At 34.0% G+C, this 27,729-nt stretch overlaps 9 protein-coding genes across 9 annotated transcripts; 3 read left to right on the forward strand and 6 right to left on the reverse strand.

Annotated features, from left to right (window-relative positions):
• Positions 1 to 21: 21 nt before the first annotated feature.
• BX664DRAFT_278989 (S-adenosyl-L-methionine-dependent methyltransferase) lies at positions 22 to 1,805 on the reverse strand (the record flags this gene model as incomplete). The annotated part of the gene is made up of 8 exons (XM_051541430.1): positions 1,479 to 1,805; positions 1,307 to 1,417; positions 1,022 to 1,250; positions 901 to 962; positions 772 to 827; positions 495 to 717; positions 321 to 429; positions 22 to 266 (listed from the first exon to the last, which is right to left on the reverse strand). The coding sequence occupies exons 1-8, from the start codon at positions 1,605 to 1,607 to the stop codon at positions 25 to 27; spliced, it is 1,161 nt and encodes a 386-aa protein (XP_051402290.1). The 5' UTR covers positions 1,608 to 1,805.
• Positions 1,806 to 2,674: 869 nt separating this feature from the next.
• On the reverse strand, positions 2,675 to 12,286 carry BX664DRAFT_115174 (golgi-body localization protein domain-containing protein). Its single transcript, XM_051539734.1, has 9 exons — positions 11,514 to 12,286; positions 11,361 to 11,423; positions 7,466 to 11,275; positions 6,538 to 7,348; positions 6,315 to 6,454; positions 3,713 to 6,229; positions 3,532 to 3,640; positions 3,009 to 3,453; positions 2,675 to 2,927 (listed from the first exon to the last, which is right to left on the reverse strand). Exons 1-9 carry the CDS (start codon positions 12,255 to 12,257, stop codon positions 2,801 to 2,803), a joined length of 8,766 nt encoding a protein of 2,921 aa, XP_051402291.1. The 5' UTR covers positions 12,258 to 12,286; the 3' UTR covers positions 2,675 to 2,800.
• A 206-nt stretch (positions 12,287 to 12,492) lies between these two features.
• On the reverse strand, positions 12,493 to 13,802 carry BX664DRAFT_330718 (uncharacterized protein). Its single transcript, XM_051545018.1, has 2 exons — positions 13,208 to 13,802; positions 12,493 to 13,152 (listed from the first exon to the last, which is right to left on the reverse strand). Exons 1-2 carry the CDS (start codon positions 13,668 to 13,670, stop codon positions 12,527 to 12,529), a joined length of 1,089 nt encoding a protein of 362 aa, XP_051402292.1. The 5' UTR covers positions 13,671 to 13,802; the 3' UTR covers positions 12,493 to 12,526.
• Positions 13,803 to 14,371: 569 nt separating this feature from the next.
• Positions 14,372 to 17,062, forward strand: BX664DRAFT_330721 (P-loop containing nucleoside triphosphate hydrolase protein). Its single transcript, XM_051545019.1, has 10 exons — positions 14,372 to 15,143; positions 15,204 to 15,234; positions 15,294 to 15,432; positions 15,490 to 15,701; positions 15,758 to 15,923; positions 15,992 to 16,042; positions 16,126 to 16,176; positions 16,229 to 16,593; positions 16,656 to 16,738; positions 16,810 to 17,062. Exons 1-10 carry the CDS (start codon positions 14,473 to 14,475, stop codon positions 16,979 to 16,981), a joined length of 1,941 nt encoding a protein of 646 aa, XP_051402293.1. The 5' UTR covers positions 14,372 to 14,472; the 3' UTR covers positions 16,982 to 17,062.
• Positions 17,063 to 17,508: 446 nt separating this feature from the next.
• BX664DRAFT_295776 (uncharacterized protein) lies at positions 17,509 to 19,135 on the forward strand. The gene is made up of 2 exons (XM_051542169.1): positions 17,509 to 17,738; positions 17,818 to 19,135. Exons 1-2 carry the CDS (start codon positions 17,555 to 17,557, stop codon positions 18,921 to 18,923), a joined length of 1,290 nt encoding a protein of 429 aa, XP_051402294.1. The 5' UTR covers positions 17,509 to 17,554; the 3' UTR covers positions 18,924 to 19,135.
• A 112-nt stretch (positions 19,136 to 19,247) lies between these two features.
• Positions 19,248 to 19,973, reverse strand: BX664DRAFT_330723 (uncharacterized protein). Its single transcript, XM_051545020.1, has one exon. It carries the CDS (start codon positions 19,812 to 19,814, stop codon positions 19,500 to 19,502), a length of 315 nt encoding a protein of 104 aa, XP_051402295.1. The 5' UTR covers positions 19,815 to 19,973; the 3' UTR covers positions 19,248 to 19,499.
• A 513-nt stretch (positions 19,974 to 20,486) lies between these two features.
• Positions 20,487 to 21,511, forward strand: BX664DRAFT_313853 (uncharacterized protein; the record flags this gene model as incomplete). Its single annotated transcript, XM_051542641.1, has 4 exons — positions 20,487 to 20,526; positions 20,587 to 20,898; positions 20,976 to 21,084; positions 21,148 to 21,511. The coding sequence occupies 4 exons, from the start codon at positions 20,487 to 20,489 to the stop codon at positions 21,509 to 21,511; spliced, it is 825 nt and encodes a 274-aa protein (XP_051402296.1).
• On the reverse strand, positions 21,435 to 23,378 carry BX664DRAFT_330728 (armadillo-type protein). The gene is made up of 5 exons (XM_051545021.1): positions 23,290 to 23,378; positions 23,003 to 23,229; positions 22,587 to 22,935; positions 22,197 to 22,524; positions 21,435 to 22,147 (listed from the first exon to the last, which is right to left on the reverse strand). The coding sequence occupies exons 1-5, from the start codon at positions 23,317 to 23,319 to the stop codon at positions 21,660 to 21,662; spliced, it is 1,422 nt and encodes a 473-aa protein (XP_051402297.1). The 5' UTR covers positions 23,320 to 23,378; the 3' UTR covers positions 21,435 to 21,659.
• Positions 23,379 to 23,486: 108 nt separating this feature from the next.
• BX664DRAFT_115306 (autophagy-related protein 13-domain-containing protein) lies at positions 23,487 to 27,511 on the reverse strand. Its single transcript, XM_051539735.1, has 9 exons — positions 27,288 to 27,511; positions 27,008 to 27,135; positions 26,825 to 26,932; positions 26,516 to 26,772; positions 26,159 to 26,440; positions 25,858 to 26,062; positions 25,473 to 25,788; positions 25,183 to 25,388; positions 23,487 to 25,124 (listed from the first exon to the last, which is right to left on the reverse strand). Exons 2-9 carry the CDS (start codon positions 27,131 to 27,133, stop codon positions 23,592 to 23,594), a joined length of 3,033 nt encoding a protein of 1,010 aa, XP_051402298.1. The 5' UTR covers positions 27,134 to 27,135; positions 27,288 to 27,511; the 3' UTR covers positions 23,487 to 23,591.
• Positions 27,512 to 27,729: the final 218 nt, after the last annotated feature.

Here is a 27,729-nt window from a genome sequence, read left to right on the forward strand (position 1 = left end):
AAAAAAAAATAAAATAAAATAGAATTATTCTAAATGATGAAATCCAACAGGTTTCGCTTCTTCGGTAGATGTTGATTCGTTTGAGAACGCCAAGACCTTATATATCCTTCCCATGGCACTTGGATCCAGAAGCCGTTTAAAGCCTTCAATGATACTGTTGCGACTAGCTCTTGAGGTTGCGTTCTTCAATAACATTTCCATTCGAACTTGAATCCCAAGTGATTGTAAAAATTCAGATTGTGTGACTGGACCATGTACAGAAATATCTATAAAAAAAAATAGTTACAAAAGATGGATTCCTTTTTTTTTTTTTTTTTTACCTGTATCTTTCCTCATATTGACTTTAAGGGCATTGAAATCTACATCTACACTAAGATCTGCACTACCAGGTTCCGTCATAGGATGAACAAACTTGTGTTTTCGAATCGCCTTTTCCAAAAAAAAAAGAAAAAAAATGAATATTCCTTTTCTATCCAATCATGTTTATATCTTACCCTCAAGGTATCACCTTGTGCATAATCTTGACCATAATCAATCAGTAAGCCTGATCCACCATGTGTATTGACCAATTTCGCCATTTGTGTTGCCATTGTCCAACTGTCAGGAGAGATTTCAATCCGATCCCCTACTTTATAAGATGTATATGTTTCATCCTTCATATAGAATTTGCCTGCCATGGTATCTGCCGGAGATCTGACCAATCGAAAGTTGTATTCACTATAATATAAAAAGGTTAAACAACTTTTACATATGGATCATTCTCTTTCTTACGTTTCATTTGTATCATCAATATCTACAAGTAATTCTCGCCAACCTTCCGATGTTTTCTATTAAAAAAAAAAAAAAAAAAAAAAAAAGATTGTTAGATGATTTTTTTTATGTCATTTTTTTCTACTTTACTTCAAAACTATGTACTGGTAAAGCATCAAAGAATTCATGTGCCATAATAAAAGACCATTGTTCTATTAAAAAAAAAAAAAAGATGAAAACCACATAATTCTTCTCTTTTTATTATTATTACCAGGGACTAATTCAATGCCATCATGCCAAGAAATTTTGATACCATCTTGAGTGGAGATGGACTCTGTAGGATTCATGCCCGCAGTTTCCTTTGTTTCTATACGTTTGACATCTGTATCCAAAGAGCCTTGTACCAAATTTGCACGTTGCATTTTACGTAATCCAGGACTTGCTTCAATCAAATGAATTCCAGAAATGGTTTTGTAAAAATAAGGAAATTGTCGCCAAGTCTTTAAAAAAAAAAAGAATGAGATCATGTTTGATGTATCTATTCGTTTTATCTTACTCGAATCATATCACTCATCAAAGTGCCTCTTCCAGGTCCAAATTCAATGATTTGTGTTTTTGCCGGTTTGCCAAGTCGCATCCATTCCGTCAAATACCAAATCCCACAAAGCTAATAAAAAAAAAGGAAAACATGGTGAATCATACATAATTCATATCTATAGTGACTTTACTTCACCAAACATTTGACTAATTTCAGGTGACGTGACGAAATCACCTTGTTGACCAAACACATCTCCATGCATGTAATAACCACTAAGAGGATTCACAAGTACTTGTCGAATATAATGGGCTACTGTCATGGGTCCTGTCAACTAAAAACAACATGAATATCTTTGTTTCATTGAATGAACGCCCTTACTTTGATAGAATCTTGCAAATGGCGTGCAAGGGGTGTTAAAGGCTCCTTGGTCACAGTGGTATATCGTTGATAAGAGAAGGAACCCCATTGTTTTTGGATCGCTAGATGTCGTGGCGATCTTTTTAAAATGGAAATGATCATGGTAAAAGACAAAAAGGGAAAAGGATTTTTTTTTCTTTTTTTTTTTTATTTATTCATAGTGAGGGATGAAGTGCGGTTTTTAAAATCTTTTTTTTTAAAAAAAGAAATAAAATTAGGAGAGGAAAGACTAAACTAACATACTACTAGTCTATGTATGGTGTTAGGATAACTTGTAGTTGTGAGATAGAAGAAGCTGAGAGGGACGGAAAGGTTGACCATGGACAACTTGATACCAGTGTGCTAACCAGACGTGCCGCATATGATGAAGAATCGTTGAAGGACGAGTGGAGGAAGTGCAAGAGGAAATTGACTATATGGTCTGGGGAGAAAGAAAGACCGAGATAGTAACATGATGTCGATCGAAAGATGCATTTTTGACGGGCGAAATCTTCATATGAGAGGGAATCTACCAATTTTGACACGGAAATGTTGTAGAGGGAACCTTTTGGACGAGAAAGCGATACCACGTGGATCTTGCGGATGGGGAGCACACCAGAACAGTTTAATCATGGATCTAGGGAAGACAAAGGAAGGATGGATAGTGAATCATATTAAAAAGATCGTATCATATTGGAGTTAAGACGACACCACAGGGAACTAGATCGTTGTTTTCGGAGCATTGGAGAGAAATCAATAAGACGGAGAGATTGTTGTTGTACATGATGCCATACTGCTGGAGCGTGGTCGACAGTTTTTGTTGAAGACTTACTTTAGAAGGCAACGGCAACATTGATATTCATGATTAACGTTAGGGCGAAAACATTGTTGTTGAGTGTCGTAAACGGAAAAATATCGATCCTTGTAGATAACGATAAAACGGGAAAAAGAAGAGCTGGAGAGAAAACATAAAAAAAAAAAAAAAAGAGAGTACTTTTAAACACCGTACTTTCTTGGTTTATTGGTAAAACATGAAAATATAAAACGTTGTACAAAGTGGTATTTTGAACAAAGGGAATACACTAATTAATGATTAAAAAAAAAAAAAGTGGGTTACTAGCGATATGATTTTCCAAATAAGAGTCTTCCTTTGAGTAATCGTTGAGTATGATCATCCATAGTATCAACATCTTGCTTGTATTTCCCCTTTTTAGGTGACAATGAGGAGGAGGAAGGAAGCCATCTAAAAAAAAAAAAAAAAAAAAAAAAAAGATGAAAATTGGAAATAATTTCTATATATATATATCAATTGACATGACTTTACCTGAATGCTTTCCCAAGCAAACTGTTCTCACCTTGATGATAATTCCTTGCACTTAATTTTTTAAAAGTAGGCCGTCGTCCTTCACCATTTGAATGTAATGACACCAAATCATCATCGTCGTTATTATTATCTGAGATATTACCAACATTCAAATCGTCTAAAAACGTGTCCAATATGCCTTGATAATAAATGTCGCTTAACTTGTCATTGCTACTTTCACTACTGTTGTCATCATCATCATCATCAAACCATCCGTCAATCCCAAGATCAACCATACCTTGCGATATATCAGGCACCACAAGGTCTGAGGAACATGCTGAAGATGTTGTATGATGAGTCGTTTGTTCATGTACACTGGTTTTGTTTGGATCACTAAGAAGTCGTCTTGGTTTGAGTTTTTCCTTGATAAGTGCAGGACTATGCTTGATCACAGCCTTTCGAAAATCTAAAAATAAAAACCACCATTTTTTTTTTATTAAACATCTTTTTTTTTTGAATTTGAATTCTAAAAAGTTTTTCTTACCTTTTTTCAATGCATTGACCAAATCGTACCATGACCATGTCTTGTTGCGATATTCCAAATGTGGTTGACGAAAACGAAAGTTTTCTAAATCATAAATAGATTTGGCACCCTAAAAAAAAAAAAAAAAAAAAAAAAGAATGAATGGATCATCGTGTTTACCCATATATATATATATTAGTACCTGAAAACTAAGACAGTGCTTTGCTCCAGGAATTTTGATCAAAATAAAAGTCTTGTTGTTGGAAGCCCGTTGTTTCATAATGGTCAAATCATTATCATCTTGTAAGTCATCCACCGTGCTTGATCGTCTTCTACTAGATAATTTCGGCAATGCCCCATTCACCCAGGATGTTCGTTTCGTTGTTGTTGCACTGTCTTTTTGTACAGGATGATGTATAGATGGAGGGGCTGATGTTCTGCCAAATATCGATTGTTTTTCATTTCCACCACCAAACCATGTACCAGTATCCGCGTTGCTATGTAAAGAAATCGTATCGTGTTGTTGTGTAAAATCAAAAGGATGATGATCAAATGTCCTTTCTCGTTGTAGTATCGGTTTTGATGATGATGGTTGAATAGCTGAGATGGACACCACAGAGGAAGATGGAGAATTTGAAGACAAAGGAGGAGGAGAAGGAGGAAACAGATAGGCTACAAGAGCACGCCAAAAACCATAAGTTAATTGAAGTCGAAGAGGGAAGAGATTGATTTCTAAGTGTTGAATAACAGAAATACCGCCTACAGGTTGAAGGGAAACAAGTCGACCATAAATCATCTTGTGCCGAGAGAAATCATGCGTCATTTGACTATCAATGGATGGATTGCGTTCCTTTTCAAAAAAGGGACCCACTACTTGTTTATATACCGGAGATAAAGAAGTATTCTTGACCACTAACTTGTCTATTTCGATGGTATGACAAAGACTTTGATCTTTATGAGTGATGAGCATATAGTTGGTGTTGGAAAGATCCCATTGACTGAAAGGTGAGCCATCATCTTGCAACATTTTCCATACAAGTGATTCGACTGAGATTCGAAGCTTTCCTATCGACTGATTCACAATATTGTTGTTTGACCTTTCGGTGGAATTTGCATTCAACCTATTATTATCATCCTTGTTGTTGATTGACCCATGTTGATGATATTTATGCATGATTTGTTTGAATGATTGCATAAGTAAAAATAAAGCTTCTTGATATACCCCTCTTTTTTGTCGTGCTGAATGATAGTGTTGTTGTAAGACTTGACAATCGCCTTGATCCTTGATATCTAAAAGAGCGTTGCTCATACTAGAAAGAATGTATTGTTGATAATAATCGTCCATTTTCCCAGAATAGAAGCGTATTTTCTCTTGCAGTTCCATTACATCTTCAAGTATCTTGCTTGGACTATCACCACTAGCATAGATGGAGAACGTGATATCCCGTAGTCTATTTGTTCTTTCAACAAGTCGTGGTTCCTTTCTGAATAAAATAATGTCAACAATCACTTGATATAGAACACTGTATTGGTAAGGGTTGGCAGTAAATGTAAAATTTGGAAAATCAAGATGAGTTGAATTACATTGATCTTCCCAATCAGGCTGACTGTTGTTGTTGTTGGATTGGTATGCCGAAGACGAACGTATAGGATTATAACGATCATATTGAATGGTTCCAATGATACTACTGTCAAATCGAACAAATCGTTCCGAATGATGATATTTCCCAATATAGTCATCCATCAACATTTCCGGAGGAATCCAAGGTGATAAAACATGTTTTTTTCTTGTTATTTGTTCTAATACACCATAATGATTGTCCAATAAGAGATCTACTGGGTCCATGGGTCCACGTTTAACTACAAAGAGTTGTACTCCATCCATACTTGCCACCGTCCGCTTTTTCACCATACATGTATCCACATCACAATTATCCGTTTCAATGATTTCAAATTGTTTCACTTGGACCCTTTCATTCGTCACTAGGATACCACGATCTTGATGATTGTTGCCTTGTAAGAAAACTTGGGGGTTCCAAAGATCGATTAGAGTCATATTTTCAGAATCATATCCTTCAGGAATTTGATCAAGTTGGAAATGAGGATTATTGTCTGAGCCGTATGGTTTGTTGTTGTTCAATGGTGGATCATTGTCGTCACTATTATTTGTCGTCTTTTGTTCATTCAACACAACAAAATGCTCTTTTCTATCCGCCCATAATTTGTTCAACAGATGCATCGCCGAATTAGAGTTCAGATCTTGATCATCATTTTTATCATTGATAATACTGTTGTCTTTTTGGTTGCCATTGTTTGACCAATACTGTCGTTGTTGTTGTTGCAGATCTTCATGTGCAGAATACCTTTCCACCAATTCACGTAATAGCTGAGTAGCTCTACTGGAGATGTTGTAAGAATGGATATAATATTGGGCTCTAGCATCTCTCCACCTGCTGACAATATCGTGCACTTGGGTTGTCCAAATAATCTGTGGGTTATGAATTGTATAGCGTTCCTTGAAGCGTCCCATTAGTCTTTCCCAATCTTTCAAAGTATTGTCATCTAGATAGGTTGATTCGTGATTTGATTGCTGTCTATCGCTAGAAGTGGCAGATGAGGTTGGATTTATTGTCGATAAATTCATCATTTTCTGGATACACTTGGACAAGAGATGTCGTCTTGTGTTCAACTTTGTAATCGTAGCCATTATTTCGTTTGCCTAATACAAATAAAAACTTGGATTAAGTCCCCTCAATTTTTTTTTATTTTTTTTTTTTTGTATTTTTATTTTCTTGCGTTTTTACCTCTTGTAATAAATCAACGCTATAAGCCTTTTTAGATAAATGCATTTCCGTAGTTTCAAGTAATTCTTGATGATGTCGAATTTGTTCTTCTACAACACCAATACGTTGATAGAGATAATCCAATTGAATCTTCAAAGCATCTAACCAAAATAAATAAAAATAAGAAAAATAATGTCTTTCTTTTTTTTTTACTTTATCATTATTATTGTTATTATTATTTTACCTTTTGATGTTCCCATAATACAAGCATGTGTACTTTTCAAATGATGATGTCTTTCCACATAAATCGGATCCAAAGTCTTGACATATTCAACACTGGGAGAAAAAGCAAAAGGAAGCGCTTTGGCTGAAAGGGCCATGATTTTCGATGACTTGATATTCCATCCCATATCTATAAAATCATCATGATCAATCCAGAGAGTATCATCGGAAGTTATGCTTTCGTCACTGGTTGAATGTGAAGGAGAGAAGGTCCCATGGGTAGTGTAAATAGCACGTAGATCCACATGACGCAATTGAATTTCGACTTGATGTAAGGGCCAATTGGATTTGACCCGATAAAGTTCATTTTCTTCACCAGTCACATCAAACGGTTGTTGTTTTCTTCTTTGATGCACGTCCACACAGAAATGATGCACATTTACTTTGAGTCCAACACCGTCCACGCCAACATCGTCCTCCCTTTGCTCATCCATTATGCAAAAATACCCAAACGACATAGGTTGAACCATGATTTTGTATTTCAATGACTGAAGATGCCGACCCAATTTGATAGGTGGATCAATCTCTTGATCCTTATGGAAGAGCGGACCACGTCGGATAGGTAAGGAGAGAGGACCACCAAAAATACCATACCATTGAAGGAAATGCTGGATAAAATGAGGACTAAGGTGCATGGCATTTCTATTGTTGTCACCAGATAACATTTCTGTTTCATTCAAGGAACTTGTTGTTGTATTTGTTGATGTCTTGATAATACTGAACGATAGATGAATAAAATTGGATCGAAAACCAGAATATGCGTCATGATAAGACTAATCAAAAAAAAAAAAAAATGACCTTAGTTTTCAACTATTTTCCTTTTTTTTTTTTTTAAAAAAAAAAAAAAAAAAAAAAAAAAAAAAAAAAGAGAAGAAAGGTTGGCTACTTACATCTCCCACATGATCTTTGGATTTGAATACAACTTGATGATGAGGCTTGAAATACAAGAAACGACATTGTTGAGTTCCATCATAACAGACTTGACAACCAGATAAACATGTACGTTCCAAATGACAACCAATACCCATTTGTACACCATCCGATAACTTGATCACTGTCTTCAAAAACAAACATTCATCTTGACCAGCAAGAGAAGAAGAATAACCACCACGTAACAAGTCAGGAACACCCAAGATGTAACTGTTACTTTGAACTTGTGTAAATTCTTGTTGAGGATTGTCATAACCAAGAGTCCAGACTACTTGTCCACGCCATAGTTTAGCCATCCCAGCTCCACGACCTGTCAATTTGTAAGGATCTCGTGTTCCCTTGACGACAACAGCAAAATCACCGGAAAATTTGATTTTCACTTTTGTATGGATCATCAATCGTAATTTATCCCAGAATCCAATCTTGGCAGAAGGATCTACAGAGACAGGTGTAATACGTTCCAGGATTTCTAAAATATCTTGCATTGCTGGTTGATAGGAGACTGACCAACAAATAATGGACTTGTGTTTTGTGAAAACAGTGTAATCTACCACCGAGTAAACTTTTGTGGGTGAAGCTGTACGAACCACTTGAATGTTGTAAAGAGAAGATGGTATATATTGATCATCCCTTGCTACCATAGTAGTAACAGTATCTAAACTAAGAATACGTGACCCTTCCTTGATACCAAGATCGTCGGCTATAACATAATTCCCACTGAGAGACCAAGCTACTGGATTTGCAAAAGGATAGCTCGCTTGATATGAATGTTGATCGTGATCAGTAGATGTTGGCACATGTAAAAGCGGTAAAGGATAATCACGTACTTGCACTAGCGTTTTTCCAGATTGCCAATGAAGATGGAATGGAATTAGGAATGAAAAGCTGGTTTCTAGAGGCACACCTTTCCCCACCTTATGAATAAAAGGTATTGTTTCATCCAAAGGGAATAATCCATCATCATTATCTTCTTCTTGTTGTTGTCGTTGCTGTTGGCTGATAGTGAGAATCGTTTCTGATAATGTCAATTGGCCAAGAGGTGCATAAAGTGGCAAAGGAATAATGTTTATACGGAAAAGGTCGGAGAGATCGCCACCAGTATCATCGCCCAAGCAGTCAGTGTTCCCTATTCCGGTATCACTATCGTCATAAGCTGCGTCTAGAGATTCCACAACACATCGATAACGGTAGTCAGATTGTCGAAGATGTTTATGAGTTTCAATTTCTGTTTGATGATAGTGATGTATACATTTGATCCATGATTCAGAATGCATTTCCCATAGTCGTTGTTGTGCTGCTCCAATTCGATCATTGATTAATTTGTTGTTGTCGCCAATATTGTTGATTGTTGAACGTTGCCGAGAACTAGGATCAATAGCAGATGATGAAGGAGAAGATGTCCAGTATTGCTGTTGTCCATCTTGTTGGTGTCGCCATTTTTCCTTTTCAAATTCGTTTTCCAGGCTAAGACGTTTGACTTGTTCAGTTAATCCAGCAGAAAAGATGGCGCGAAGTTTGACTTCAAAAGGGTCATCATCCAAACGAACCATCAACTGATTGCACTGAAGTATAACAGATGGTAATCGTATAGGTGTATTGCGAGGAATAGGTCCAAAGTAGGTATAGTATGAGTTGCCTTTATCCATGATACGTAAGTGTAGTTCCCGGATTCCTTTTACCAAATTGATGATATTTTCCACAATAGGTGCTATCATATAACCATGAGGTATCCTAATCAATGCTTTGGCCGTTACTAGTGAAGATGCTGTTGTCGTTGTTGTTGCACCATTTTCAAGGAACAATGGCTTATCAGCGATCCATTCCAAGTCATCCAGTTCCAAAAGAATTTCCAAAGAACGACTATCAATGTCATCATCATCATTTTTGCCAGAAGGAGACATACCAAATAAAGTGATATTCGTCATGGAGAACGAACTGTTCTTGTTGTTATCATTTTCTATTGCATCTCGATTCAATGAATGTCCTGAAATGGCAGTCCAAGAGGTAATAATATCATCAGCACGTAGATAGAGTTCATTCTGTCCAGGTAAAAAAATATGCAGGTCCAATCTGAATATTTGACACTGTAATCGATTGATCGTCAGCCATTGCTTCTTCTTGTTGTTGTTACAATGTTGTGCCCGTACTTCATGTTTCTGCCAGTTGTTCGCCACATGTAATAAAGCTTTGACCACCAACAAGCATGCATAATGATTACCAAGAGAATATCGGAAAGCCATCTTCCTTATTTTGATGTCCGCACCAAGTAGTAAAGGGATGAAACTATGATAATGAAAAGCCAGGGTAAGTTGTACACGAGAAATCCAACCGATGACAGTAGTGAGATCTTTTTCATTTTCCATCATATTCATTGCTTCTGATATATGCTTGTCAGCAAATGTCGTCATTTGGGTGAGAGCTAGTTGTTGTACTGTTATACGAAGATTGCCAAGGAGAGGTGGGGGAGGAGTAAGGTCTCCGGTATATAATAGTGATGATGATGGTTTGTTTTCCGTTTCCAAACAAAATTTCTTCATTGAGAATTGAATAATGGTGATCATATCATTCAAAGGTGAGTTGTCAAGGTATCCAGAAGGCGGTGCACGTTGTTGTTTTTCATCCAGTCCCACCATATAAACTCTAGCATCCAATATTGATAAACTTGCTGTGGATCGTTGATATAACTGAAGGTATGTGTGTAAAAATGAAGTTCCAGGCGTTTTTGTTTGTGATGATAACGATGATGTAGTAAATAAAGGTAATAAAGGATTCAAAAGAGCTGCCCAATAGATCAATGGTTCGGATCCTAACACACTGTTGCACAGATGTAAAATTGGAGTATCCATTGTCGCTTGCAATTCCATACCAATAACGCTATCAATGTAATTGTTTTGAATAGACTGATGAGAAGTACTTTGTGCTATATTTGCCTTGATTGCCAAATCCAGATGTTTTGAAGTCACCCAAGGAAGCCATCTAGAATGTTGCCAATGATCTATATTCATTTCATCAATATTCACCCAAAAAACCACCTTGTAGATAGACGATGTATCATTTTGTTGTTGTTGTTGCTGCTGCCAGATCAAATCAATGGATTTCTTCCTATGAGCTGATCTAATAGAATCTGTTGTTGTAGTAGTTGTTGTTGTTGTTGTTGGCATTGCTGATGATACCGAGGAAGAGGAGGAAGAAGAAGTTGTTGTCGAATCATCATCACCAGATAGTAACCATCGAACACTGGTACAATACCACATCCCCTGAAAATCCAAAGTCGACTGGAAATGTATCTTTGGTAGGAGTAAGACCAGTGACATATCCAAAAAAGGAAGGCGGCGGGAAACAAGATTGTTGTTACTATTATTGGAATGAGTTGACGACAAAAGAAGTATTCGATATTGATCCATATGGGATACCCAAGATGTCAATAATTGTTGTTTGAGTAAGTTGATGCTTAAAACGGCATGATCAAGTGTAACAACTAGTTTCGATATTGTATCAGTATGATGACCAACGATGGACAATGATAACGTATAAAGGAAATTGATGATGTTGTCGGTATCAATATTGTTGTTGAAGGATGTATCCACCAAAGAATATGTGATTGATTCAGCCGATATATCCAACGATGTCTGTTCCTTGATCATAGCAGTAAAACTAAATTTATCAAGTTTTAATTGAGTATAGAAAGTATCATTGTTGGGAGAGTCGCATATAACAATGAAATACTGAATTTCGATCAAACCACGTATAGATTTCCATATTGATTGTGTCTACAAAAGTTGAGTGATTTCAAGTGAGTGATCCTTTCAACACAATGACACTAGTATTATAATAACCATTCTTATTGTCTTTTACCTTTTCAGTTTCGATCGTGTCTTTATCATTGTTGATTTCCTTCAATAAAGATGATAATGATTTCTATATGTATATAAAAGGGTGAGAAGGGTGAGTTCTTGGGATTCCCTTGTACCTTTCTTCCGCCTTTTTTTTTTTTTTTTTTTTTTTTACCTGTATTGAAGATGACTTGGTTTTATTAATAGGGAGTTGTAAAAGAGGCAACAAGAAGATTTGAAGTGTTTCCAATTGAAGAGAAGTATCAGTATCCAAAATAGTTAGACAGTCAGGAGAGGTATCCAAAATCATAGTAAGAGAAGAAGTAGTAGCTTGTACAATAGGTTGTGGCATAGAGATGATAGAACAACGAGGATAATAGAAAATCAAGGAGAAGCCAAGTTGTTTATCACGAAACAAGTGCTGAGTTTGTTTCATAGAAAAGCATTGTTGTTCATCAGAGAATGGCGTTTCATGATGATGGATGATACGATAGAATAATGCTTGAATGTCCAATGCATCAAATTGTAACCAATAATACATATATTTGATAGAGATATGATCCATATGTACCTTAATATAATGACACATCAAAAAGATACACCATTGTATCGGAATAGCCAGTAAAATTCGAATCCATCGTAATAGCCATAAAATAAATTTTTGATTATGTCTTTTTGATAGTTGAGGTGTATGAATAGTCAGGTTGATTCCTTGAATGTAAATGGTGATCCAATATGTTTGAGATAATGAGATGTATACTTTGTTAATGTCTAAAGTACAATACGAATTATGAAAAGAAAAGTCAAATAAAGAGAATAAACCAAGTCGAAAAGTGAGACGCCATTGTTCAAAGTTCTTTTTGAGTATAACCCAAGTCAATATAGACAAAAAGAGAGATACGAACAAGACATGAACCATGAAATAATAACGACAATAGTATAAGTAAGAAAAGAAAGAAAGAAAGAAAGATAAAGGAAAAAAAAAAAGTTGTCTGTGGTTAAATTCAGGGTGCATTGGCTGATCCAAAAAAGGAATAACCGTAAAAGAATGATTGTTTTGGTAAGAAAAGAACAGGAATTTTTTTATTTTTTTATTTTTTTATTTTTTGTCAAATAAATAAAGGGAGATAATGATGCACACACAAAATAAAAATAAATAAATAAATAAATAAAACTAATATCATAAATCTAAAAAGAAGAAGAAGACCATTCAAAATCCTTCATATTTAAAGGAAGACTTTGATGACGCCATGACATAAGAGATGAAGGGTCCAAAGAAGAAATATCTTGTTGTAATGTTGTTGTTGAGAGATCTGTCATGGGAAATCGAATGACTTGGCATAAATGTTGATCCATACTAATCATACCTAATAATTCTTGACGAAGATCGGAAGCCAAACCACGAAGAGTATGATGTAAATGACAAGTAGCTTGCATACCTTCAGTAAAATCACTACATTGAATCCAAGTCAAATCATCCATATTTTCCATAAAGAAAAGAGGTGGTTCAGTCAATTCCATATCCATTTGAGCAAAGATACCATTGTCCAAAAGAGTAATATCCAAAGATTGTACGAGATCAAAAGATATCACCATCTTAAAATGATAATTACTGTCTCTAATATGCCATTCAAATGTTCTTTCGGAAAGTTGAAAACAACATAAAAGATCTTGTTGATTCATTTTCATTCGATGCCATGTACCAATGGTGACTGCATTTGCATTAATAATTCCCGTTGTCACATCACTAGGTGTCAAGTTATTTTCAATAAATGTTGTAGGTGTATCTTGAAATGATTTGAATGTATCATTTTCTATGTTTAAGAAAAATCAAATTAATAATAATAATAATAATAATGAAATATTTACCTAAATCAACCATAGGATGAGGAGTTGGTGAAGGAGACATATGATAAAAAGATTCTTTCATTTCTCCAGATATATTGTTGTTGTTGTTGTTGTTGTAAATAGAATGATAAGGACGAATAAAAGATGATCGTGTAGGATCGGTACTCCAAGCACGTTGTATAGGTAATTTGGTTTGAGGAGGAAAAATAGAAGAAGGAGGAGGTGGAGGTGGTGGTGGGAAACCAGAGAGAGAAGTTGGACCATACCAATAAGGTGAATGAGTTGTTGTATGGTGTTGTTGAGATGCAGCTTCAGCATATAATTTTGCTCTTGCCACTTCTTGTTCCTCACGTAAAAGAGCTCTTCGTTGAAGCATTTTGACTTTTGCACGTCTATTTTGGAACCATATTTGAATAGATCGTTCAGGCATTTGAAGTTTTTGAGCTAGGTGTTTACGCATTTTGCTATCAGGGGTGGCACTCATAGAGAAAGTATCTTCCAATATTGAAAGTTGAGTAGGTGTTACGCGAGTTCGTTTTTTAGAATGAGGGTCGTCATGTTGTTGTTGTTGTTGTTGTTGTTGTTGTTGTTGTTGTTGTTGTTGTTGTTGTTGTTGAGAAGAAACAAGGGAATTCATTATTGAAGGGAAATAAAGGAATGTATAAAGAGATATTAATAGGACGAGTATAAAAGAAGAGGGAATAAATAAAGCGAAATAAAATGGAAAAAGAGGGAATATAAAGGAAAGTATAAAGAAAAAAGAAAAAAAAAAAAGAAAAAGGACTGGAGGGGGTTTTTTTTTGGTTAAGAAAGAAAGAAAGAAAGTAGGAAAGAATGAAAGAAAAAAAGAAAAAAGAAAAATAATCAATCATTAAATTGAATTGTACGGAGTTCCTATCTTTTTGTACAACTTTATCTATATATATATATCATCGCATTTAATTCTTTTTTTTTTCTTTTTTTCTTTTTCTTTTTTTGTTGCTTATTTGTTATATGTTTTTTTTTAAAAGAAGACGTTTTTATATTATGTACCTGAAATAAAAGAAAAAAGCAAAAAAAAAAAAAAGAAAAGTTTATCGTACCTGAATATTTTAACACAGGTCTCTTTTTTTTTTTTTTCCTATTTTTTTTTTTTTTTTTTTTTGGGTGAAAGGCGGAGATGTAATTTATACATATGCTTTTGGAGGAGAGTGAAGTTCTTAACATTTTTATTTTTTTTTTTCTTTTGTCTTTTTTGTCTGACTGTATAAAAGCACTTTTTATGGAAAAAAAAAAACTCATCAATCATGGATCAGATTGAACAACAACTTTCCTTGTTAGATAAAGATATTATTCAAATTGATTTACAATTAGAAAAATTACAAGAAAAACGTAATAAACTAGTACAACAACGTAAACAATTACGTGAACAACGAACTATTATTCAAACAACAACAACAATAACAACACTTCCTGATTATCATAATAATACTTTTCCTTGGACACAACAACTTTATCAACTTGCTAAACAACATTGGAATATTCTTTCTTTTCGTTCTTTACAAATACCTATTTTAAATGCTGCTTTGGATAAACAACGTGATATCTTTGTTGTATTACCAACTGGTGGTGGTAAATCCTTATGTTATCAACTACCTGCTCTAATAGAATCTGGTTTTACCTTGGTCATTAGTCCTCTAGTATCCCTTATTAAAGATCAAGTTTTCCATTTATGTGATGCTAATATACCTGCTGCCTGTTTAACCGCTTCAAGTACAAAAGAACAAGTTCAAACCATTTTATCTTCCATGTCAACAAAACAAGCTTTACCTTTTAAACTACTTTATGTCACACCAGAAAAAATCGCCAATAGCAAACGATTAATGGCCAAACTTAGTCAAGCTTATGATGCTCATTTATTGGATCGAATTGTTATTGATGAAGCTCATTGTTGCTCTCAACAAGGACATGATTTTAGGTATCAATAATAATAAATAATAATAATAATAATAATTAATATATTTTTTATTATAATTAGACCTGATTATAAGAAATTAAACGTATTACGAGTAAATCCCAGAAAAGGAAAAGAAAAACAATATTTATTAACTGATTATTTATTGAATAGCATGTTTTCCCAAAGACACCTATTATGGCACTTACTGCAACTTGTCCATGGAATGTAATGCGAGATGTGATGCGAATCCTTGGCATGCAAGAACCTAAATTTAGTGATGGATCTTTAGTTTATAGTGCTCCTCTTTATCGTAAGTCATCATCCATCTATATATATATATATATGCTTATCAAACATATGTTTTTAGGTCCGAATCTCGTTTATAAAGTTCTTCCAAAACCAGATTCTCAAGAAGAAGTACTACAACATATGGCAGATTGGATTATGAAGTATTATCCAACTAGTTCGGGGATTATTTATTGTTTATCGAAAAAAGAAACTACTACGATTGCTGGAGCTTTGTATAGTAAAAGTAATGGTTGTATTCGATGCGGTGTTTATCATTCTGAAATGTCCGATGTAAGTTTTGAAAAAAAAAAAAAAATAAGAAAACTGATTTATATTATTGTTATTAGGAAGACAAAGAAGAAACTCATCGAATGTGGCGAGAAAATCAAGTACAAGTCATTGTGGCTACTATTGCTTTTGGAATGGGAATCAATCATTTACAAACTCGGTTTGTCATACATCATACTTTATCCAAATCTGTGGAAGGTTATTACCAAGAAAGTGGTCGTGCTGGTAAAATCTGATTAAAAAATTAAAAAATAAAAAAATAAAAAATCTCACGTTCCACTTTTATTATTTAGGACGCGACGGAGAAAAAGCCGAATGCATTTTGTATTACCGAGGACAAGATGGTAAGTTCAATTTTATATATATATATATATGTATTTTTATGATTTATATCCTAATATACGTATATATGATGATGATGATTTAGTTACAAGACTTTCTACAATGGCAGTGACAGAAGTTCAAGGTCGAGATAATTGTAAGTAAAATAATCGTTATTATATACTTGTTAATATTATTTATTCAAATAGTGAATGCAATGGTACAATATGGTCAAAATTATACCATGTGTCGAAAAGTGTTTTTCGAAAAATACTTTTTTTTGGAATCAGGCAACTTACAACAAGGATTAGTAAATGAAATCACTCCGGATATTCCATGTGGTAATTGTGATAATTGTTTACGTGACAAATCAACTGTGGTAGAAGAAGATATAACAAGGGAAGCCGTCACTTTGGCCCATTTATTACGTGCTCTTCGGCAAGTGAATGAACGAGTGACAATGATCAAACTTATTTCGATTTGGAAAGGGAAAGGATTGAAAGCTGTTCATATGGAAAATATTAAGAATCATCCAAATGTATCTATACCTGCAGATAGCAAATATTCTACCGCCGTAAATTAAACTTTTTAATATTATATATTTATACTTACTATTTTTTTTTTTTTTGATTGTAGGATTTAGAAAACATTATTAATCATTTAATTGGAGAAGGTTATTTAACTGATGATTATCATTTTACAGCATATTCTACAATTGCGTAAAAAAAAAAAAAAAAAAAAAAAAAAGATGGAAAAGGGAATCCTATTAACATTTTGTCATTATTACTAGTTATGTTGTGGAAGGACCTAGAGCTCAACAATATATTATTGGAAGAGGACCTCATACTTTGGATATCAAGATGCAATTCATACGACAAGAAAAAATAGGAACAACGAAAAAAAGAAAACGACCCATCAAGGCCATTGGTACCAGTATATTAGACGCAATAAATGTAGATTAGTTATTTATCATTTGTACATATAGTAATCATCTAGTTTAGCATTATTATCCAAACAATAAAAAAAGTATTTTTAGCTCATAAGATGAACGAATAAGGTCAGTGCGCCCATTTGGACGAAAAAAGAAAAAGAAAATGGTGTTCGTTGGGAAATGAAGTTGCCTTTCTAAAAAATTGACCGCTTAATGAAAAGGAATAGAAAGGAGAAGGAACATCGTACAACATGAACCAATCTAATGAAATACCATATAAAGACATATGTCTTTTAAAAGAGAGATGGGAGAAATCATATGAAATTTCCAAACATATCATATGCCCACATCTGCAAGGAGTTGAAGACATATAACAAAAGGGGTAAAAAGTATTTACACTTTTTTTGTGTATTCAAACAAAGCAGTGTTCATACTCTATTTTTGTACTCCCTTCATCCAGTTTCTTTTTCCCCTGTCATTCAAGCCCTTATAAATAATCCCGAATAGATAATGAAATCTTAATTTTTCTTCTTTTTCTTTTCGATATTCTCTCTTTTTTTTTTTTTTTATTTATTATTTATTTCCTTTCCTTTCTTTTATTATTATGTTTATTGGTCAACGTCCTCCAGCTTTATCATTACAACGAAAGACAAAAGAACATTGTATAGAACCAACCTCACCTGCTACTACCACTTTTTCTTCACTTTCTTGGACTGCGGAGAAATCTACGGCTGAACTAGCTGTCCTACTTAAACATGCTTATGCTTCTTTACATGAAAAAGAAAAAGGTAACACATAATTTTTTTTTTTTTGATGATGATACTCATTGATTTATTTATTTATCTTTTTTTTAAAAAAAAAAAAAAGATCTTACATTAGCTGCTGAAGTAGGTCATTATCTTTTGGAAAACAACATGATGCTTCAATCACAATATGAATCACTTTTACAACAACAACAACAAGAGGATGATACGAATATGCAACTGTTATCTCAACGTAAGGCTCATCAAATGATTCTAGATGAACTTCAAGACAAAAACATGGAATTACAACAATTATTGGAGGATGCTCAACAACAAACGGATAAATTACAAATGGTTCATGATAAAAAGGCACGCGGTTTGAATCATGATCTTACAATACTGAGAGATCATCTGGAGAGGGCGACTCAAAAGATACAAGAACTAGAGGATGATCAACGATGTAAACAACAACAACAACAACAACAACAGCGACAACAAGAACATGATGATGATGATGAAGAAGAGGTGATGGCACTTTTTCATCGGATTCAACAATTAGAGCAAGAAAACGATCAATTGATGCATTCAAGACAATCTATTCAAGATCGACTCAACAAGGCACTTTCTGATGTGGAACTTCAACAACAATTCAACTTGAATCAATGGGAAGATTATGCTCAATTGACAGAAACCTATCAACGCCAATTCCATCAAATCGCTCAATTAAATCTGTCTTTACAAGAACATCGTCACCTTCTTTTATCACATTGGATGGATGATAATACAAACACTATGAACAACGAAAACAACGATACATTAATGGTTGAATTGGAAAAAGCATGGCATCGGGATCAATGGAATTTGACAAAGAACGATGATGATGATGATGGATATTCATCCCTTCCAGCTTCCATTCATGAATCATCGGGTATAAAAAAGGATTCCTATAATGATCATGATTTTTCTGATCATGTGATGTACACCAAGGAAAGAAAAGAAGAAGTAGACGATGGACTTTTTGGACCTTTGGATACTGATGTATTGACTTCATATGATCTTTATCCACATATTACTACAAGCAAAGGATTGGTGATAACTCAACAACAACAACAACAACAACAAGGAATGGTGTACAAAATGCAACGCTGGTGCCGATTTGCTATTGTTTTGACCATGGCTGTGTTTATCAATGTCCTTGAAGGTCCAGATGTCATGTTGGAAACAAAATAGAACCCCTTCTTTTGTTTAGTTAGACCCCTTATTTATTATTCATCTTTTTTTTTTTTTGGATGGAATTGTATTCTTTTTTATTACTATTATATTACTGCTACTACTATTATTACTGATTACTACTACTACTATACCCTTGTTTTTTTTTAAATATACCCTTCTCTTTCATCATCATCTCATTTCACATCTAATAAATAAACAAATAAATAAAAAAAAGGGATCACTTGTTTCTACTGTTTTATTTTCTGTTATTTGATTCGTAGACTTTTCATCCATTTTATTGGATATGTGTTGAAATCATACAGAATCACAAAAAAAAAAAAAGGTGTAAAATGATTTTTATTATTATAAAACAAATGATAAGATGACTATACAACTATGGACAAAAAGAAGGAAAATATAATAATAATAAGAATAATAATAATACGTATGTATAGACATGGGTTAGGTAGAAAAAAAAAAGAGTATACTATTTGTGTGACAAAAAGATAATAAAAAAAAAAAAAGAGGAATATATAAAAATATATATACAAATAAAAAAAAAAAAATCCCTCCAAACAAAAAGAAAAAAAAAACCTAATGGACTAGACTTGCCATAGGACGAGTATTACCAACACTGAGAGAACGAGGACGACGATTGGGTTCAATAGCAGCTTGAATAGCTTGATAAGGAACAAAGCTTGAATCGAGAGGCAAAGGATTATTGGTTCGAGTAATAATAGGATCATCTAGACAAACACAAATAGGTTTTGTATTATTTTGAGATTGAAGAAGAATTTGACGAAGTTCATAACAAGCATCATCTACTTCATCTTGAACAAATGAAGAATTATTCCAGTCCTGCTGCAATAAATAGGAGGGTTTTTGGGGACAAGGAGCAATGATATTCATTGTATATATATATAAAAATTGGGAATATGTACAAGAAAGAAAAGGGAAATAAAACAAAAAAAAAGGAGGATACGAAAAAAAAAAAATTAGTTTTGAAAATAAACCAAAAAATTAAAGTTCAGCAGGCTTTTCAGTCTTAACGCCATTGGTCAAAATGAGTGCAACTATACCAATGAACAAACTTTTCGTTAATAAACAACTATTTAAATTATTATTATTATTATTATTACTATTATTGTTCAAAAATCATCCGATTTATATTAAAATAAATAATAAATGAAATGAAATATATATTCATTTTTTTTTCTATATCTATTTTTGTATCTCTTCTCCGCTTCCATTGTTCCTGATATCACGTAAAATCTAGTTTCATCATATGAGCAAAAAAAAGAAGAAGAATCAAAATTGAATCACGAGTTATTATATAAACATATGCAATTGTCATTATGATGATTATCAAAAAATGAATCAATAGAAAAAGACAAAAAAAAAGAAAGCAAGCGGTATTTCAAAAATAGAGACACTCTTTTTTCCTTTTTTTTTTTTTTTTTTCTTGAGGGACTTTTTTTTTTTCCTTTCCTTCCTTCTTTCTAATAAACCAAAGGTAAATGATATATATTTGTTTGATGTGTAAATAACATATTTTTTTATTTCCACTAGAGTTATTTATCTATGCCAGAACGTCACTCTTATCATAATAAAGAAAACAAAGGTATATTATTCAACATGACACTTTCTTTTCTTGTTAACTCTTGTTTTTTTTAAACTATAGAAAACCGATATGGAAAACGACGATTATCCACTGAATATCCTACCAGACATACCACGCCTATTGACGACCAGGATTATCAACGTGAACGATCACCTGCGACATTACCAAACTCTATTCCATTAAGTCCACGCAGATCATTTAAAACACCTCATCCACCACAACAGAAAAAAAAAAAGAAAGAAAACCAACCAACTTCACGACAACCTCCACCTTTAGCCCCTGAATCCAGTCGACGATATATTTCATTAGACTATGATGACCGTCTTTCTACATTTTCTGTTCTTGATCCTACTGCCAAGAATTATACAGAAAGTAAAAAAAAAAAAAAAGCAAAACAAACAAACTACACTAGATGATGCTTATTTTATTTTATTTTATTTTTTTTGTAGGTGATATCAAGTTACTTAGGAAAAAACGTGAACCTAGAAAACAAGATTATCGTCCAATGACTCGACAAGCTAAAGAAGAACTTCGAAAAATGCTTCATACCACTTATAAGTAAGTAAAAAAAAAAAAAAAAAAAAAAAAGATGAATGTGATATTCATTCTCTTTATTATTAGATCGATGTTACATCAACAAGAGGATACTACGTTGAAAACATTGATACAAAAAATCAATCATAGAATCAATACCACCTTGGTACCCATGTCATTCCCACCTCACGCCTTTGATTCCGATCATGCCACTCAAAAGAAAACCAAACTCATGGACACCGCATTCCTTCAACTACAAGAAAAAACAGAGATCGAACTTGATCGTTATTATCATTTATTGGATATGGAGAAAATCAAATTACAACTTGATCAAATGGAATCCAATCATGATGATGATGATTCCCTTCCTTTCGAAATGGTAATAATAATAATAAAACATATACATTCCATTGACTTTTTTTTTTTGATAGGAAAAATATTTACCAAGTAATCAACAAGAACCTGCCATTAGTTATACAGATCTCTTAAGAAAATACCCCAGCTCTTGTATCTTATCATTGTAAATACCATCTATTCTTAATACTGTCTAGTTTTTTTTGGCAAAATAAAATAAAAAAGTGTGTACAAAAAGTAAATGATCATATAGAAAAAAAACTATCTAGGGTATCAGGGGATGGCAAAAAAGGAAAAACATGAGGAGCTCTAAAACTAGTGATGATCCGTTGTTTGTCTTGATCAGAGATGGGTTCTGCTTGATGATACATCGAGATGATTTGCCAAATGACAGATACAGTGATATTCGCTGGGAGCTGACTTGATTCCGCCATCAGGTTTGGTTTGGATAATCGTGGTAAGAGTTGATCGAGAAGAATGGGCCAAGTGATCAAATGTGCGATGGTACAAGTGATTTTATCTATGAAGTGTTGTTGTTCACCTGCCATGATGATCATCCATCGTTGAATCACCCATTTGTTGCTTCGAATCATATCATCTGATGATACATAAGATAAAAATGCATCCAATGCTGCCAAAGCCGTCCTTTTCTTGTTGGGAATAAAGTCATTACTATCATCCATCAAACGTTTCATACTTGCTTCATAACATTGATGTACTAAATGCTTCAAGCCTAAAATAAAGTATGAGAATAAGAATAAGAATATTTTTTTTTTGCTTACCCACAGTCACTTGAGAACAAGAAGAAGAAGAAGTATTGATACCAGCATCCATCAAATCTTGATAACATACTTTACCCAATTGATCCAATTGATGTCGACTTGTTTCAGCAATGGATGTCAATTCATCCATCAAACCTGCAAATAACACAGGAAGCAATCGACCCGCATGATCATATCGATCTGTAGGAAGCCAATGGATTAAAAGATCTCCCACCGATGTAAAGAACGTTGTACGTACTTGGACAGTATGATCATGTACCAACTTAGTCAATAGATCGGATAATGCTTTCATACCTTGGGAAGAACATAATAAAACTTGATACATTGCCTTTTTAAAAAAAAAAAAAAAAAAAAAAAAGTTAAATCATCCTTTTTTTTTTTTTTGGTTACCTTGATACCAAGAACACGAATGGCTGCATGTTTATGTATCAATAAAGGTATGACGGAATGAATAATGGTCTGTTCGCCACGATATGCCACTGCTTTGGGATACAACCTGGCCAAATCAAGCACCAATGAGGCACCTTGTTTGATCACTTCAGGACATGGATCCTTCACTGCCAATGTAGCCAAAGTAAACCAGTCTTCTTCATCCATGTGAGGTTGTTTTTTGTTCAATACATCCACACATACTTGGATCCATCCTTGTCGAATTTCTTCCGTCTCTTCACTAGGAAATCGTTGTAAACATGTCTCTATCACCACTTTTGCCTTGGGTTGTTCTATCCTTGTCACATAACTAATTTAAAAAAAAAAAAAAAAAAAAGAGTGAGTTTGTCCATATATATACATATATATTTTTTTACCATTGAAGTAACATCACCGTCTTTTCTCGAATATATTCAATCTCACTCTGAGTCGACCATAAAACAAGTGAATCCAAAAGCGTTTCCAAAAGCATTGTTTGTTCATGGACTGGCCAACTGGCTGTTTCTTGAAATCCCAATTGCTTGACCTTGTCCAAAGCTGATTTCTTCTTGGCTCGTTCCTTCGTCGATCCATCTTTCAACACATTTAAATATGGCTGCAGTTCCTGTTTCGATTAATTAGTTGAGATCAGTCCATGAATATCTTACTCAATATTTTGACTTACCTGTAATCTTGCAACATGATCATTAACCATAATCAAATTATTCAGTGTTGGAAAACAAAGGGAAAAAAAATAATAATAAAAAAAAAAAACGGAGTTTATTTTTTTCAACAATAGAAAATAAAATGTATAAAATGCATGACAAAAGAGAGGGGTTTAAGTAGAAAAATAAAGTACAAAAAAAAAAAAAAAAAAAAAAAGGTGAGTATATGTATGGAGTAATAATCATCATAAGTGAAAAAAAAATAATAAATAAATAATCTTTGTATATATATACACCAAAAAAAAAAAAAAAAATTGAAGAATCACCAGCCACCAAAATAAGGAAGATGCTTATTGTTGGTATCCGTTGTTGTTGTTGTTGTTGTTGGTTCACTTTTACAACTACTAGCACTAGGACTAGTATTTCCCTTTGATTCCAATATATTATCAGTATTATTATCCAGTAGTGAAAAAGTTGGTGGATGATATTTTTGATGATAGGTCGAAGGTTGTAATCCAATGGTATCACTACTATTTGTCCTTCGAATGGCATGTGTCGTCGCGTCATAACTTGATGATGTTTCCAATAATCGTTTAGTCGTGAACATTTGTTGACTTGATCCAGTGATGGCAGGTCGATTGAACAGAATAGGACTTGTGACAGGAGGAGTATCGGATTCCGTAGATGGATCACCTCCAAGTTCACTCATCTTGAATACCAAGGAATCATCATCATCTAGAATACTAGTACGTACACCTCCTGATACTGCTACTGTTGATGATGATGCTGCTGTTGCTGCTGCTGTTGCTGTTGTTGTTATTGTTGTTGTTGTTGTTGCTGCTGCTGTTGTTGTTGTTGTTGTTGTCGTTGGTACGGTGGATGATGAAGTAGACATAATGGATCGTTCTGCTCCACCGCCTCCACCGCTGATGCCTGATGATTCGGATGTTGTCATCGGTTGTTGACTACCAAAAGATCTTGACTCTTTGGAAAAAGACGTTTCACCCAATCTATACTTATTATTATCATCATCGACATTCGCACCATCGCCGGTATATGCTCGTATTGCTGTAGTGGTATTATCATTCCTACGTGGTTTTCGTGTATCGGTATGATGTCGTTCATGATAAGGATCCATTTCCATGTCGAGATTGAATCTTCTCAAGTCAGTATGGTGTCGATCTTGAGGATAACTTGAAAAGGTAACACCTTGATGATCATGACGGTTCTCGTGACGTACGGTTTGTTGTTGATGATTTGACGAACGATGTCGACGAGGTCTTGTTGTTGGTGATATAGATCCATGAGGTGGTGGAGGAGAAGGAGAAGGCGATGAGCTTAGACCTGTATGAGATAATTGAGGTGGAAGACTACGTGGAATACGAACTGGCGATATAGAATGTTGTTCAGCATGTAAAGGTGATGGTATAACAGGTTGATATGATCTTCCAGTAGAAGAGGAAGAAGAACTAGGAGAAACACCAGATGTCATTCCTATTGGTTCACTTTGTTGTTGTTGTTGTTGTTGTTGAGTTCCAGTCACATCGTCGCCATCACCACCAATACCCATGGCCATCATACTTGAAGTGACCGATTCAGATAAACTGTTGTGTGTCTCACGTAGGTTTTGGAAATGAGAGAGTGCCTTTTTTGATCGATAGATAGATCCAGTACCATACCCACTAGCACCCATGCTACTACTAGATTCTGATGTTGGGGACGAAGGTTGCCCGCTTTCCATGAGTTGACTGGCTGAAATTGTTGGTGTCCCTGATGTACGTCCTTGAAATAATTTCAATTCTTGTTTCACTCCAACAAATCGAACAAATTCTTCGAGATCTGTATCTTCCATTTCCTATAATTAAAAATGATCATCAGCACATATATATATAACCTGATAAATTTACACTTACGCTGAACAAATTGATCGAGCTGTGATCACTATTGCGGGACCACCTTCTTGTCATGCTTGTTCCACCACTATCAAGACGACTTGGGCTACTTCGGTATTTGTCAAAACTGGATGAGAATTCGATTTTTCTTCCAAAGGAACCAGAACTACTTTCAACACCAGATGATTTTGCTTTTTCTGAAGAGGATGAAGTTTTGAATCCAGTGACTATGAAAAGATAAGTATCAGTGCCAATATATATATATATATATATATATATATATATATATATTATGTAAAAATTGTTCTTACGCATATTGTCAGCTTGAGGAGAGGATGATAACGATGGTGATTTGAATGGAGAGAATGCAGGAACTGATGTTCGTCTTGATACCGGAGTACTGGATGTACTGATACTAGGTTCGATAGAAGTTCCTGTTGATCCTTTTGAATCCCGATTCAATGGTGATGAGGAAAGTGGTGATTGTCGTGGAACTATACTAGAATGTCGTTGTCGTTGTTGAACAATTTCGCGAGGATCAGAATACTCAGCAGTAGGTTGTGAATATCGACTACTTGTACTTGTTGAAGTTGTTGGAGAGATCGTAGGAGCTTCTTTCAATTGAGCCTATGACAAATATAAAAATAGATGATATCAAAATTCCCATTCCTTTTATATTATTTTCTTATCTTTTACCATTTCAGATAATATGGATGATCTCGAATCATGCATGGAAAGAGGTCTTGGTCTTGATGGTGTATGATAACCTTGTTGGTATTTTTCAATAGTAGGAGTAAAGAATTGTTCGTCCATATCCACAAAACGATCACTTATATCACGTTCAGAATCTTCGATTTTGAAATCACAATTTCTTCGGTAATTCACTTGAAGTTTAAAAGTTCTAATAGAAAAAAAAAAAAAGATAGATGATCAGTCATTTAATAATAAGGAATGTCATTATTTTATACTTCTTTTTTTTTCATTTTTTTTTTTTTACCCTAATGGAGTCATAATATCGGTGAATGTATATGATTTGGTAGGATTCCTGGCATCACCTTCTAGAATGGAAGTATCTAATGAAATTTCATCATGCCGCCGTATATTCCTGGGGCTGAATTGATAACCAATAGCAAGATCTCGATCATCATTGAATTTGCGTAACCGTCGATGAAGATTATAAGCTGGAAGTAATCGAACTAAAGAATGTAAGGATCGAAAGAAGACAATGGATCTTTTGTAAAGATTTGGTAGATCTACAGGGAAATCAGGTAATGGATGACTAAAAAAAATATATACATATATGTATTAAAATTAAGACCCTTTTTATTGATGATAATGATATTATTTTACTTACTTCAAAGTCAACACCCAAGTTTCTATCAGAATCCTTTGTATACGATAATCATCATTGTTTTCACAAAGATCCACTCTGTTTCGTCGAAGATTGTCGTCTATCACCATCAAAGATTGATTTTGAGTCAATTTCGAAGTATCCAAATAAATATCGATAATCATTGGTGGAGGTTCTTCTTCCAAAGATTGGATTGCCAAAGTACGCCAATATTTAAGTTCATCCCGTAATAAATCGATATCTTCCGTAGCAATGTTAAACTATATAAAGAAGTGTTAATCAACATAATACCTAGAATAAGTTATCACTTACCCATTTATTCAATTTTTTTGGATCTCGTCGTCTTTCTCTAGTCATTTGTTTCCCATCTAAAGTCAATCGAGCTTGAATAATCAATTGTGCTGTTTTGGTATAAAAGTTCTTTTTATAAAAAGAAAGTTAGAAAAAAAAATTGACAACTGGTTAATAATTAATAACCTTTTTTTTTTTTTTTACCTGAATAATGTGATCCAATTTTGAATTGCGAGTACTATTGGATGACGATGGCGGAACAGCGGGAGAGGCAGCTGACGGTAAGGATGATGAAGGTGACATCGATGGCTGATAAGAACGACCTTGCATTTCTAAATATAATCATCCAAGAAAGAGAACAAAACAAAAAAAAAAAAAGAAGTATATCCATTGTGAGTTAACAGGTTGCATTTTTTTTTATTTGGTTCTTTTTTTTTGCATAATAACACAAAGTGTCACAGCTGTTAATATAAATATATTTTACCTGATAACGCCGCACGCACACCAAAAAGAAAAAAAAAAAAGAGAGAGAGAGAGAAAAAGAGAGAATGGACTGCCCTTCTTGAATCAATAAAGTTGTGTCAGGAAGCGATAATACAGAATGAGAAGACAGGCTTTTTCCCGAAGCCCTTTATAAAATAGACAAACCAGTCAATCGTCAAAGCAATAAAAAAAAAACGTAGTGTCGATAATGTCAAGTAGGTAATCGCGAGTAGTTTTCAATACAAAAACAGACCGTTGTCCAAGTAGTATGATAATTAAAAGAAGAAAAAGAAGGATAAAGAATGTTGATGTAAAGAATGAAAGTAATGAAGAAAAGGGGTAGTAGGATGACGGAAAAACGTAGGAAGTATATAAAGTAGATTGATGTTACAAAGTACAACAAAAACTTAAATATCGTCCTTCAATAGTATATAAATATTCTT

Source organism: Halteromyces radiatus (genome assembly GCF_025201355.1).
Source record: "Halteromyces radiatus strain CBS 162.75 chromosome Unknown BX664scaffold_3, whole genome shotgun sequence".
In the NCBI taxonomy this organism is placed as follows: Eukaryota; Fungi; Mucoromycota; class Mucoromycetes; order Mucorales; family Cunninghamellaceae; genus Halteromyces; species Halteromyces radiatus.